The sequence below is a fragment of the Aquila chrysaetos genome, chromosome 8, assembly GCF_900496995.4.
Source record: "Aquila chrysaetos chrysaetos chromosome 8, bAquChr1.4, whole genome shotgun sequence".
Lineage (NCBI taxonomy): Eukaryota > Metazoa > Chordata > Aves > Accipitriformes > Accipitridae > Aquila > Aquila chrysaetos.
The window spans coordinates 10745366-10758287 of record NC_044011.1 but is presented as its reverse complement, the minus strand read 5'-3'; the positions used below and the strand labels follow the sequence as shown (position 1 = coordinate 10758287).

The window sequence follows — 12922 nt, the reverse complement described above, 5'->3', positions numbered from 1 at the left end:
CAAGGTCCTGCCCATGGGTCGGGGCAATCCTAAGCACAAATACAGGTTGGGCAATGAGTGGATTGAGAACAGCCCTGAGGAGAAGGACTTGGGGGTGTTGGTTGATGAGAAACTCAACATGACCCAGCAATGTGTGTTTGCAGCCCAGAAAGTCAACCGTATCCTGGGCTGCATCAAAAGAAGAGTGACCAGCAGGTTGAGGGAGGTGATTCTCCCCCTCTACTCTGCTCTTGTGAGACCACACCTGGAGTACTGTGTTCAGCTCTGGGGCCCCCAATATAAGAATTACGTGGACCTGTTGGAACAAGTCCAGAAGAGGGCCACGAAGATGATCAGAGGGCTGGAGCACCTCTCCTATGAAGACAGGCTGAGAGAGTTGGGGTTGTTCAGCCTGGAGAAGAGAGGAGAAGACCTTATAGCAGCCTTCTGGTAGCTAAAGGGGCCTACAAGAAAGCTGGAGGGGGACATTTTACGAGGGCATGTAGTGATAGGACAAGGGGTAATGGCTTTAAAATGAAAGAGGGTAGATTTAGATTAGATGTAAGAAAGAAGGTCTTCACTGTGAGGGTGGTGAGGCACTGGAACAGGTTGCTCAGAGAAGTTGTGGATGTCCCATCGCTGGAAGTGTTCAAGGCCAGGTTGGATGGGGCTTTGAGCAACCTGGTCTAGTGGAAGGTGTCCCTGCCCATGGCAGGGAGGTTGGAACTAGATGATCTTTAAGGTCCCTACTAACCCAAACCATTCCATGATTTATTGTCCTTGCCTGGGGCATATACATCAGTGAGATTCCCTCGTCCTGGTCAGCATTACCCAGTGCCAAGTGTGGCCCAAGACATGTAGCAGGAAGGTTGTGCTGCTGCAGCTCCCCCTCCACATTCAGCCCTGTGTTCCTACACCCACTTCCCCTCTCTAAACATCAGCATTTTCAAAGCATCACGTCAGAATGGAGATGTGTGTCTTTCCCTGCTTTTTGTTTTAAGTTACATTTAATTTTTTTCAGAAGTGTCCCTGCTCATGACCCTAAGCCACCCACAGCTGCAGCAGATTGACCTCCACACATCCAGATTCATACTGGATCTGTTCCTGTGACCTTTTTAATATATAATGTCTGTCATACTTGGTGCTGTGCCCAGAGGAAAGAGAACATCTCCAGGAAGCGCATTAGTCACGGATCAAGTGTATTTCTCATGTCAGACTTCTCTTTCACAAAGCAACTCCAGAATTTCAGTTAAAATGCTGCAGGTGTGGAGGGACAGGGAGAAGTGAGAGGCATTATCCATCAATGCATTTTGGCTAAGATTTTCCAATATGTCTGTAACAATTTCATTGGTCAAGTCCCTTACATGGCTCTGGATGTAGCAACCTTGCATTTTTATTGGCATGCAGAAGCCACAAATGACCTTTGAATGAAAACAGATAAACATTTGCTTCTTTTGTTTTTCTCTGTGAGTTACGACACTGATACAGTTCAGGTCCATCTAGAACTCATGAAATTAATTGTAAGTTATAAACTATTTTTTTTCCCAGTTGCTCATAATTATCTTAGCATGTTTTTTTTTTCAAGATATTTTTTTCATTCTTCGTCTCTGTCCAAAAGGAGAATGGACTGCAACCAGCTGAGTAAGAGCTGCTTCTTGAGAGACTTTTGGGTCAAAATCCCCTGTCCCTTTATATATATTTTTTTCTACTATATAGACATACCTAGACATATATATTTCTAGTATATATTAACTTACATGCATATGTATTATAAACATGCACGGATGTAGTGTCCTGTGCAGAATTAAGCATGTGTAGAACCATATGTGTGTGCTATGAGGAATCTTTAAAAAATATTGCAGAAAAACTGATATATAATTTTGCTGGGACGTAAAAATGTCAGGGAAGTTGGTTACAAAACTTCCTCCAGAGTTTTCAGATAGTGTATCTTTGGAAACACAGGCCCTGTCATTGAATTCCTGACTGCACTGATGTGAATAGCAAAGCTCTCCTTGACTTCAAAGAACAAAAAGAGGATTTTTTTCCCTACAAAGAGTTGACTTTCCACAGTGATTTTTTTTCTTCATTCATGAAAAAATGCTCAGTCATGCTTGGGGTTGTTATTACTTTATTAAGACATAAAAATATATGGTAGCAGCCATGCTGAATTTATCTTTAGTCCTTTGGAAAACTAAAACCATATTTGCACAAAGTCACAACTGATGGCTGGCAGCCTGCTTTTATAAACACAGTCGTGGCAAATTTATAACCATAATATGAGAGAGACCAGAGCAGTGCAGAAACCCAGCAACCTCCGCCTGCCCCACAAAGGGCTCTGGCATGTGGCAGAAGTGGCAGTGCTTTGAAGAAAACTTCTGGCTCTGGTTACAGAAGAAAAGCAAGAGGGAGTAAAAAGGGGGTTCACAGAAATGTGGGGTTTCTCTGTCCACTTACATAGTTTTGTGTCACTCAGTTATGAAAAAGCCAAGTGTAAATACATCCAGCCAAATCTCACTGAAAAACATCTGTGCTACCTTCTGCTATGAAAACCAAACATAGGGCGAAAGCTTTGGGCATAGCCCTGGCTGAGCCGACAAGCCTCTCAGACAATGCCTTTGGCTTTACCCCTGTTCTCATCACGGATCTGCATGTTCCCATGTGCTTCTCCATCCTTTCACCCATGACTCCCCATCGGCCGGGATCGTTTCCTTGGGCTCCTGCACGGGCAGCGGGTGCTGTGGTGGTAGAGGGGGGTTGACTCCTCTCTTTGCTCTCTTAGGCCTCCTCTCAGGAGGGGGGCAATAACTGAGAGTCAAAGCAGCCAGGCTGCCTGAAATCCTCCTAAAAAGGGTGCAGCAGGTTTAACCCCATGTTTCCCACCGCTGCTTGGAGAGCTGACGGCAATCCCAGAGGCGGCTGCCAGTTCTTGGGCAGTCTCACGTTTTGCCCCTGCCTAAAACTACCTCTGCCTTCTCTTACCTCGTCTTTCTCGCCTGCCAAATGAACACAAAAACAAAAGGGCTGCTACCTGGCTTGGACATCACCGTTAAAAACTGCTGGCCACGGTTAAAAAAAGCCTCCATCAATGAGCCTAAACCCTTTTTGGCCCTGATAATATTCTGGCTCCACAATATCCTATGGCAATGAACTTGAATGTGTAAACACAGACTGTGTGAAATCGTGCCCTTTTCTGTTATTGCTAAACCTTTTAACTAATGATTTCATCAAGTGCCTCATTGTGACTGTATTGGAGGAAGCTGTGAACAGATTTACTATACTTTGTAGGCGTTATGAGGACCATTAATTCATACTTTGCAGGATTTTTTTGTTCCAGGGTAAAAGCCATGTTCAGCACAGTGCTTGTGTATTTTAAGACCCTCTGAATTTCACCGATTGAATGTTTTGTAGCACCCAAGTGCCTTCACAGATCTGCTCTTTCTCTCGCTCCTCTTTTCTTCCTGCTGCCCAGCTGTGCCACCAGCCATGTTCCCAAGCCCATCGCTTGCTGCTCACCCCCTCTCTCCCTGCTTCCCTCAGCCCATCGCTTTGCCCTTCCTGCCACGGTCTCCTCCTCTCTGTCACCTCTGGCAGAAGGCAGCTCTGCTCCCAGTGACCCTGATGTGACAACGACCTCTTACTGCCTTCCAAGAAATTCCAAGTCAACATCTCTCAGTTTACAAGAAGGAAATAATTTTTCCACTCTCAAGTCAAGATTGGGGATTTTTTTTTTCCAATTTTCGCATGATCATCATTAAGGAGAGCCCACGGCTGTGTTCAGTGATAAGCTATTTCCCATATCTGCGCACTGCTCTGGAGTGCTAAAAGCAGCAAGCTGGCTCGTCAGCACCTTTGCTCGCTGGACTGGAATATTGCTGAGCACCGTGTTTACATAGAAACTCTGCCCCAGCACCTGCCTGACCCTCGACAGCTGACTCTACTGCTCGCTTTTCTCCTCAGATCACTATTAGCAATGAGGAGGTCAGCAACCCCTCCTTTCTCGACCTGGTGAGGACTCCCCGGATGAGGAGGAACACGCTCATCCTGATGTATGCCTGGTGAGTGCTCACATCAGTCCAGCTTGTTACCAGGATGGTGGGTTTTGAAGAAAAAGTCCCTTGTGCCTTTTAGGGTCTTTCCAGCTGCTTGCAGTCATTTGTTTGTCTCTCAACATTTTTCCCCTTTGCTGTTTAGGTTCACAAGTGCCCTGATCTACCAAGGGCTTGTGATGCGCCTAGGAATTGTTGGAGGAAACCTCTACCTAGACTTCTTCATCTCAGGAGCTGTGGAGCTGCCTGCCGCTCTCCTAATTTTAGTGACAATTGATCGCATTGGCCGGCGCCTTCCCTTTGCAATAAGCAACATCGTGGCAGGAATTGCATGCCTCATTACTGCCTTCTTGCCAGAAGGTAATTCCCTTCCCAACATCAGGCTCTTTAGGTCAATGACTTCTCTCTGACACCCCTTAAGCAAGGACAGCAGGCCATACAAAACTGTAGATAAAAGTAAAAAGCGTCTGGTGATGCAAGGAGCACCGCAGTCATGGAACAACATACCTTACCTTATTTGCTTATAGATTGCCCTGGGACATGTAATGGCCATATCTTTGATGGGTGGCGAGCAGCGGCTGGGTGTAGTCTTAGAAAAAATGTGTATAAAGGCCCTGTACTCTTTTTGAGGGCAAATGCAAGGCAAGAGTACACAAACATAAAGGGAAAATACATTCCCTGAATTGGAAGACACTTAATGATGTCAGAAATCGGTGATTTAGCTGAGGCAGCTTGGTGGTCTTCTCATTTACAAATAAAACAATGCAAACCACAACATGCTATAGGGGCTGTGGCAGACAACATGGAGATTGTTGCCCTGCCCTCACTCTCCCAGGGGTTTGGACGATGTTAAGGGGTTGGAAGAGAGATATGGCTTTTGATTAAGTCATTTTTATCTGGTTTCAAGGACAACTAAAAGGTCTGATATTGCACACAGGCTTCCCGGCACTTCTATCTTTTCTTTAAATTGTTTTCCCTCCTGTGTATTTTTTTTTTAATCCCTGGGGAAGAATTTGGAGGTGCTCTGAAGTGAATATTACTGTATCAGCATGCTTTGCCTTAGCGTAGCTGGGGACTGGCAGCTGAACAGACATTAGTGAGGCTTATTCCTCCCCAGGGATGTTCCTGTCAAAGTAAGGTACAGTCCTGGCCAGACTTAGAGGTTTTAGATCCCAAAGTTATATCGTGGGGCAATTGTTTTCCTAGAGAAGAGCCATGAGAAGCCAATTCAAGAGTATGATGTGCCCAAGAAAACAAGCAGGTCTGTGGTGAGTGCCAAATGAAATCTTTCAAAGAGGTGTGTTGGTTCACCTCTGTCTCAGTTAAGCTCCCTTTAAAGGGATTCCTCCAAAAGTACTTAAAATTAATACTATATGCTTGAGGAGCTTCATTGCTTTAGTAGAAGCAGAAATGATGGGGAAGGGAGAGGGAAGATCAGCAGTGTGTTCCTGATGCCAGCACTGGTGACTGTGCAATCGTGCCTTAGGATATCACGTTGTTATCACTTGTTTGCATTCATCGGTTTGACCACTGAAGCCCATCAAGACTGACTATGCTGTCCCGGCAGATTTTCCCAAGGTCCCCGTTTCTGCGTGCCTCTCAGAAGAGCCACCACACGGCGACTGGATGCCAGCTGCCCCGTGCCCCTGTGGCAGCTCCCCCGATACAGGGCATGGTAATTCAGGCACAGAGGGCCTGGTCACCATCTCATCCGCTGGCTTTGCCAGCATCGTTTTCCACCTGTTAAAAAAGTACAAAGGTCCCGCTGGGACAGCAGGGACTGGGGACTGTTGATCACCTGGACCTAGGGCTGTTGCAGGAGGGGGAAACAAAGAGCAGCACTGGGGAATTACTCCTGCAGGACACCTGCCTCCAGCACCCTCATGTATTTTGGGCCACACCATATGCTGAGCACGGTGCAGCGGGTCTGGGGTTAGAGCAGGAGTATCGTGTGGGGCTGGGATGGCCTGAGCGAGGGGAGAAAGCGGTGACCTGGGGCCAGCAGGACGCTGCCACCAGCCTGCTCTCAGTGGTGGTGAAGTGCTGAGGGGACCCTGCCCAGGTGAGGAGAGGACAGCCTGGCGATTAAGATACTCACAGATGGAACGCCTGAGGTGCAAGTCGGCTTTCAAGAGAAGTCTGTTTATACAGATGGGAAAAGCTGCAGCGGCAGCTTGTGAGAGCTCCGTCACGCTGGGCCGCTCACACAGTTCATGTCCCTTGGCAGAGGGAGGAGGCACACGGACGTCACTCTCACCTCAGGGGTCTGATGGACCGAAGGGGTGCCAGGGAGGCAAAGTGGGTTTGTTTTGTTCTTTCCAGCCTTTGCTTTTCTTACAAGTGTTTGAAAACAGAACTTTTCGGGGCAAAGGCAGTGTGTCACAACATGGGATGAAATTTGATGGGGGTTTGTTTGGTTGTTTTGGAAGGGAAATAACCCCACATGTCTCATTTTTTGGTTCAGAGCAAACGGAAATGTTTTCTTGTTCTTCTTATTGAAGTTTTGAGAAAACACAACCACTGCCAGAGCCTTCTCCAGTGGCAGAGCTCCCCTTTGTGCCAGGCTCAAGCTTGTTCTTTCACTGGCCTCCCCATCTGCCCGCTCGTGGTTTCGTGGTTAGACCATACAGGAGACTGTCCTCTCCCAAGGGCATTGCAGCAGTGCTTAGTGCATTCCTTGTGATGCTCCTCCAGAGGCCACCGGCTCTCCAGAGAGGGCACTCGGACTGCTGAGAGGTTGCACACAGCGAGACGGGATGGCTCTGCTCTGCGGTACGGATGTGACCACCGCATCCCTGCTGATGTATAAAGGCTTCCCGGTGATGTGTACAGGGCAGTGGCTGTGCACCAGGGCTCGAGCGGTGCTGGGAGAGCTGGGCAGAGCCACTGGGGCAGCGTAAGGCCCCTGGGCCTGTTGTGTCAGGTACAAAGACAAGCACCAGGGAAGGGGGAGGATGGCCAGGAATAGCCTTATTCAGAGTGTGTCTAATGTGCAATGGCTAGACAAATTATGAAGCGTAGTTGGCCTGCTCTAGACAGGATTATTTTACTGTAGCATCCCTGGAGGTATTTAAAAGACGTGTAGATGTGGTGCTTAGGGACATGGTTTAGTGGTGGACTTGGCAGTGCTAGGTTTGCTGCTGGACTCGGTGATCTTAAAGGTCTTTTCCAACCTAAATGACTCTATGATTTTATGATTCTATGCACCTTTAGAGGTAGCTCGTTTGTGGTCAGAGGGCTTTGGCAGGTGACTCAACAGCGTTTCCTACAGCATAACATCCCTATATAAATAAATGCTCCTTTGGACAATTTGGACATGGTCACAGAAGCTTATAATGTCATTCTCCCACCCATGCTGTTATGTCCCACCAGCATCTTGAATCAATCGACTAGAAGTGATTTCTGATTCTCCAAAGCAGCCTTGCATGATGCTGGAAAGCAATAAATGCCAGTATAGATTGATATCTACAGCAGTGGCCTTTCAGTCTGATTTGCACTGATCCGGAGTTTCTGTGATGTAGCTTCTCCTGACAGTGCTTGGGCTCTCAGAAATGCTCTGCTGGTGCAGCAAAGCACACTTCACCCGCGTTTCTTTTTGAATGAACAGATATCCCATGGCTCAAAACGACGGTTGCCACACTGGGAAGACTGGGCATCACAATGGCTTTTGAAATCGTCTATCTTGTGAACACTGAATTGTACCCTACGACACTGAGGTACGTCAGAAGCTCCCAGGAATCTTTCAACTTTTCCCTCTGCTTTTCCCCATTGCCTATTTCACTGCTGTTTAGTAAAATTTGGTTTTTTTCCAGTTTCCTAACTGAATAGCCACTGCTCAATGTGGATGGCATATACTGATGAGATAATTTTGGAGCTAAGTCTACATTCTGCTCCTTAAACTGCTGGTTCATCTGTTTGGTAGCACTTCTCAAATATCTGGCACTATTTTTCTTTTGCAGAAACTTTGGTGTTTCCCTGTGCTCGAGTTTGTGTGACCTAGGTGGGATCATAGCCCCATTCCTGCTTTTCCGATTAGCAGCCATTTGGTTGGAGCTACCTCTAATTATTTTCAGTAAGATTTGATTTAAAATGTACTTTCAGTTTAAGTATCCTCCTCCTAACAGAGCTTTTCTTTCGGGGCAAAGTGTAGTGTGTGGCCTCATCTCCCTGTCAGACCAGCCCCTCTCAACCTTCATGCCTAGAGCAAGAGGCTGAACAGCAAATATGTGAAATGTGGGTGATTTCACAGCACGCTATGGAAGAGGTCAGGTCTGCTTGGGTAACTTGGCTGAAGGAGCATAAAAGAAACTATGTGAGGTGTTTTAAGACTGAGAAATCTTACAGCTGAGTTCTGTAATAGCAGAGAAGTAAGCTTAGTCTCCCAAAAGTAGAGGTTAATGTCCTTTAAAAAATACTTGGTTTGGGTTTTTTGGTAGATACAGTTATGACTATGGATGTTGTATTAACCATAACTTTGTATTCCTGTCAAACTCTTTTCCTTGGCTGTATTTTGGAAAAAATGAGCTCTGTGGAGTAATTCTGTGGAAAAAAAATTAGTTTTTTCCAACAAGGAAATGGGAGTCTGTGACTAAACCAGGCTCCTAGGAGATACACGTGACTGGGAAAAAAGCAAAAGGGATAGGATAGAATAAGAAGGAGAATTGATGTTAATGACAACTTTAGCTGAAAACAAAAATGAAAAGACAAAAGACATTTTAAAAGATTACCATTATTCCAAGAATAGACATATAGAAGTACGGTGTTCACATTATCTAATTCTGAAATTCTGCTGCTGTTGAAGGACGGATGAATTCCCTCTGTCTTGAGTAAAGAGCTACAAATTCAGAGAGGATCAGAGAGGACTGTGCAACAGTCAGGGAACATTTTACTTTTTGCTCCAGCCCTTCTATTTTTGACTTATTACATTATTTAAATTATATCTATGCAATAAATTATTCCAAAAGAACCATTCCTGATGAACTATTTCAGATTGGCTCTGTATCTGAATGCTCTTTCCCAAGGATGAATTTTTATTCTGAATCACATAATCTACTTCGGCCATTGATACATGAACATAGTATTTCAGGAAAATCTCAATGGTCTTAAGAAACACAGATGCATCTATGTGATAGAGCCCCTTGAACAAAGGCAGATTTGTCTTATGTGAGAAATACCATCCTGGTTCCAGTGCAATTTGTATGAACTTGCCCATGCACAATTATCTCAGGTTTTTTGACTTCTAAGATTTCCCTTTTGGGGCAATTCAGGCTGCAAATGCAGCCCTAGCCCTCAAGTGTTTTTTTGTAATAGGCTAAATTAATGTAGCATAAAGGTATTTGATAAGAGTACGGTGATCAGAAATAGCAGTTGCACTTTAAAAATCTCACTTCGGCCTTAATTTAAATAAACTTTTCTCAGTGTATAAACCCTGAAAATAAGAAAAGTAACAATTTTCTTATTGCTTTTGCATTTCTTCAATGTCCATTGTAGGTATTCTCGCAGTTATCTGTGGGCTCCTAGTATTGCTTTTACCAGAGACAAAGGGAATCTCCTTACCAGAGACAGTGGAGGATGTGGAGCAGCTTTCAAGGTATGATCTGTATTTTCTTACTTTTACTTGGGTGAGGTTTCCTGAAGGTGTTCTCCTCCAACTTTATCAGCTTTCATAAATTATTGATGTTGTCCAAGTACCAGAGTAAATTCCCTAGTCAGGTTGATGTTGGGAGCAGGTGGTATTTTCCTCAATAGAAACATGAGTGTTCAGTACCACTAAGGCAGGTGGTTAAAAAAGTATGGGAATAGAATCTGTATTTTTCTCATAGAGACAAAAAGTTGTCCTATGCACCTCTAGAAGCAGAAAGTAATAGCATGCAAGAGAGAGACTGCAAAGTATAGCCTGCAGCGCTCTGCTCAAGAAAACCAGCCATTTACCTCAATCAAAGCACCCTGTAAAGAAGGGCCCTTGATCATGGGAGCATTTCCACAATGTGTGAAGTCATTGAAAAGTCACATGCAAGATGAATTTATTATAGCTGAAGAGTTGTAGGCACAGCTTTCCCACTCCTGGCACACAGCAAGCCAGACTCTTCACTGCACTGCAGGTGTGCAGGGAACATTTACGCCTTGACCAAATTTCCTGAGGACCTAGTGCTATACATTAATGTTTCAAGCAGTAGCTTTGAATATTACATCAACAACTTTTGCCTGCTTCAATGTACAAACTAAAGAAAGAGGAAATTTTCTATGCAGAAAGTAAATGTTTCAGTACTGAAGTTTGGACTACAACTTGGACTACATATTTTCCTGTTTCTTTCACCCTTATACCGCTCTCCTCTTCTGTTTCTTCAGTCATTTTGGTAAATGTGGCAAGAAACGGAAACACCAGGCCACCAACTCTTATATTTGACCTTTGAAGGACAGCACAGAGCAAAGAACCGTGTTCCCATACTGGGAATTTGTTCTCCACCTGCCACCGCTTCAAAATTTGCTGCAGGGTATGGATTAAACTCCATGTTCTTCTTCTAAGCATAAGGACGTTTAAAACAAGCAGTGTATTTTTCTATAAATATGGAATAAATTCATTTTTTTCTGAGTATGCTGTTTGCAGGAAGGGAGCACTCTGTGGTTCTTGGCAGAGGACAGAACAGCTTTTAAAAGATGCACTATCCAGCTCAGTGAGCTCTTATTTATTTCTTTATATATTTGAGCCATTTTTTTATTTCTATTGTTAGCATATACCTTTGGGTGGGGAGGGTTTCCTTCTCCAAGGGAAGGGCTTCTGCCTGCTCTCCCCTGTCAGGTGCTTTTCCAACCCTCTCTTTCAAGAGCATGCTGATTTTTTCCCTTCTAAAACATGCTCTCTGCCCATCCCTACAAGCCAAATTCCCTTGCCCTGACCACCACCAACGGGACCTCCAATTTCTGTCTTCTCTCCATTATTATGATTGTCATCTTTCTGTCTTGCAGATAAATTATTTGGTTTGTTGACAGGGATGTTAAGCTGTCTTGGAAAGATGGGCAGGGATGGGGCAAGACCTTTGGTTATGAAGCGTTAGCTGGTCCTGGTTGTTTGAAGCTGACATGTAGCAGACTAGCTTGAATCTGTGGCTCTGCAAGCAGGTAGCAGGGACAGCCTGCCTTCCCTTTCACCTGTATGACCTTCTTCATCAAGCACTGGGTACTGGCCACTGACAGGTAAACACTACACTCATTACAGTGAAGGACTTGAAAAGATGTGGTGTTGAAAAGGTATCCTGTTACCAACAGAGAATTAAATAAACATTAGAAAGCCTTGTAAAGGGCCTTATAACCTCAGAAAATAACATATTTGGCATAAGCAAATATAGGACTGGGTTTTGAAGGTTCATAGCACAAATGAGTAGTGCTAATTTCATAGTCAGTGCAGCTGAATGACTACTGCTCCAGTCTCACCACCTTGAGAGCATATAAAGGCAGGTGCCTGCACAGGGGGGTTTCCTGTGGTGGGCAGTACACTGTGCATTTCAACAGTCCCCAGCTCTCCCTGCCTTTTCCCAGCAATTGCCCATACCACCAACCCTGCCTGCCGGAGGAAAACAGGACCTTTACTGGTAATCTCAGCCCAATGTTTGCATACTTTGAGCAGTGAGCGATAAAGGGATGTGTTTCAAGGCTGTTTCTAACTTCCTCTGAGGCATAGTTAAAGGTCAATGGGATGCTTAGTAAAAGTCAGTAGTGACTGAAAGAGATGAAACTAAACGAGCCTCTCATAATATATCTGGCTAATTGGCAATATCTAGAAGACACCCAAAACTGGAGCTACTGCTGCAGGGAGAAAACCCCTCCTACACCAACAGGGTCTTCTGCTGTAAACTCCCCTGGGGCTGGCTGGCAGAGACCAGCCCTGAACTGGAAGCTGTGGGCTTGCACTGGCTGGGTGCTGTGTCTCAGCACAGGGTGGGAGCCTGGCCACAGAGCTCAGCCCTGCCTTCCTCGCACCCGGCCAGCCTGCACCGCAGGCACGGCCCTCAGAGAGCCGGCGTGAGGCAATCAGGTGCGATGTTGCGTGAGCTGAGCCTCCCTCTTCCTTTTAACGTTTCTTTGTCAATTTTAAATTTTTTCAGTCGGTTTCTTAAACGCTGCAGCAGTCTGAGAAGGACTGTGGAGATCATCTAAAGCTACAGCTTGCCAAAGAGATCTCAATATTATTTGCCAGCTGCTGCTGTTTGTGGGCAACTAAAATACGTTGAGAAGTGAGAGACTCAAAGACTTGTTTCTGGCCTTTCAGACTGTTCTTTGTTTTGCATAGCATCATATGTTGCTCAGAAGAGAATATCAGTGAAATATTTCAGTATGTAAAATGGCTAGGAGCAGTGTCAGAAGTTTGGATGTATTTATTTTCTAAAAATTCATATGTGCAGGACAGCAGGAAAAAGCCTGACTTCTAATATGATAGTACTTAACAGCTTCAAGTAGAGTTTGTATTTGGTAATGGCTCCTGTGCTTTTAGCCCTAATGGTGATTTTGTAAGATGGAAAATCCTCCCATCTCTGTGAGACTTTGGGTTGCCTCATGAAGGCTGTAGAGTGGGTCGTAACCTGCTGTACAACCAGCGGTTTTGTGGCTGTGGGGTTACACTGTTCTGGCTGAGAGAGGACAAATGAGGTGGTGGAAGCAGAGAGAGACCTTCAGTGAGGGAGGACCCCAGGGGAAACCTGCCAGGGTCGTGCAGACCACGGGGCAGGCTGCTTGTTTAAAAAGAGTTATTATAAATTCATATGTGCCTCAAACCACTTAATACATTGAGCCTTACAGGAAAGTCCTACAAACATCTCAGGTGGCAAAGCAGTGTTCTCTTAAAGTACATGGGTTGACAATAAAAAGGCTGTTGTGACCCACCTCAGCGAGAGGCATCGCTT

The 12922-nt window shown here is 45.2% G+C and overlaps 1 protein-coding gene across 1 annotated transcript in view; it reads left to right on the top strand.

Annotated features, from left to right (window-relative positions):
* Nucleotides 1–12922, top strand: part of SLC22A3 (solute carrier family 22 member 3) — a 35966-nt gene extending 23044 nt beyond the window's left edge. The window contains exons 6-11 of the mRNA XM_030021406.2: nt 3937–4034; nt 4171–4385; nt 7633–7741; nt 7985–8097; nt 9516–9615; nt 10374–12922. Of these exons, the coding sequence (XP_029877266.1) occupies nt 3937–4034; nt 4171–4385; nt 7633–7741; nt 7985–8097; nt 9516–9615; nt 10374–10431 (693 nt within the window). The 3' untranslated portion in view covers nt 10432–12922. The remainder of the gene's footprint in view (nt 1–3936; nt 4035–4170; nt 4386–7632; nt 7742–7984; nt 8098–9515; nt 9616–10373) is intronic.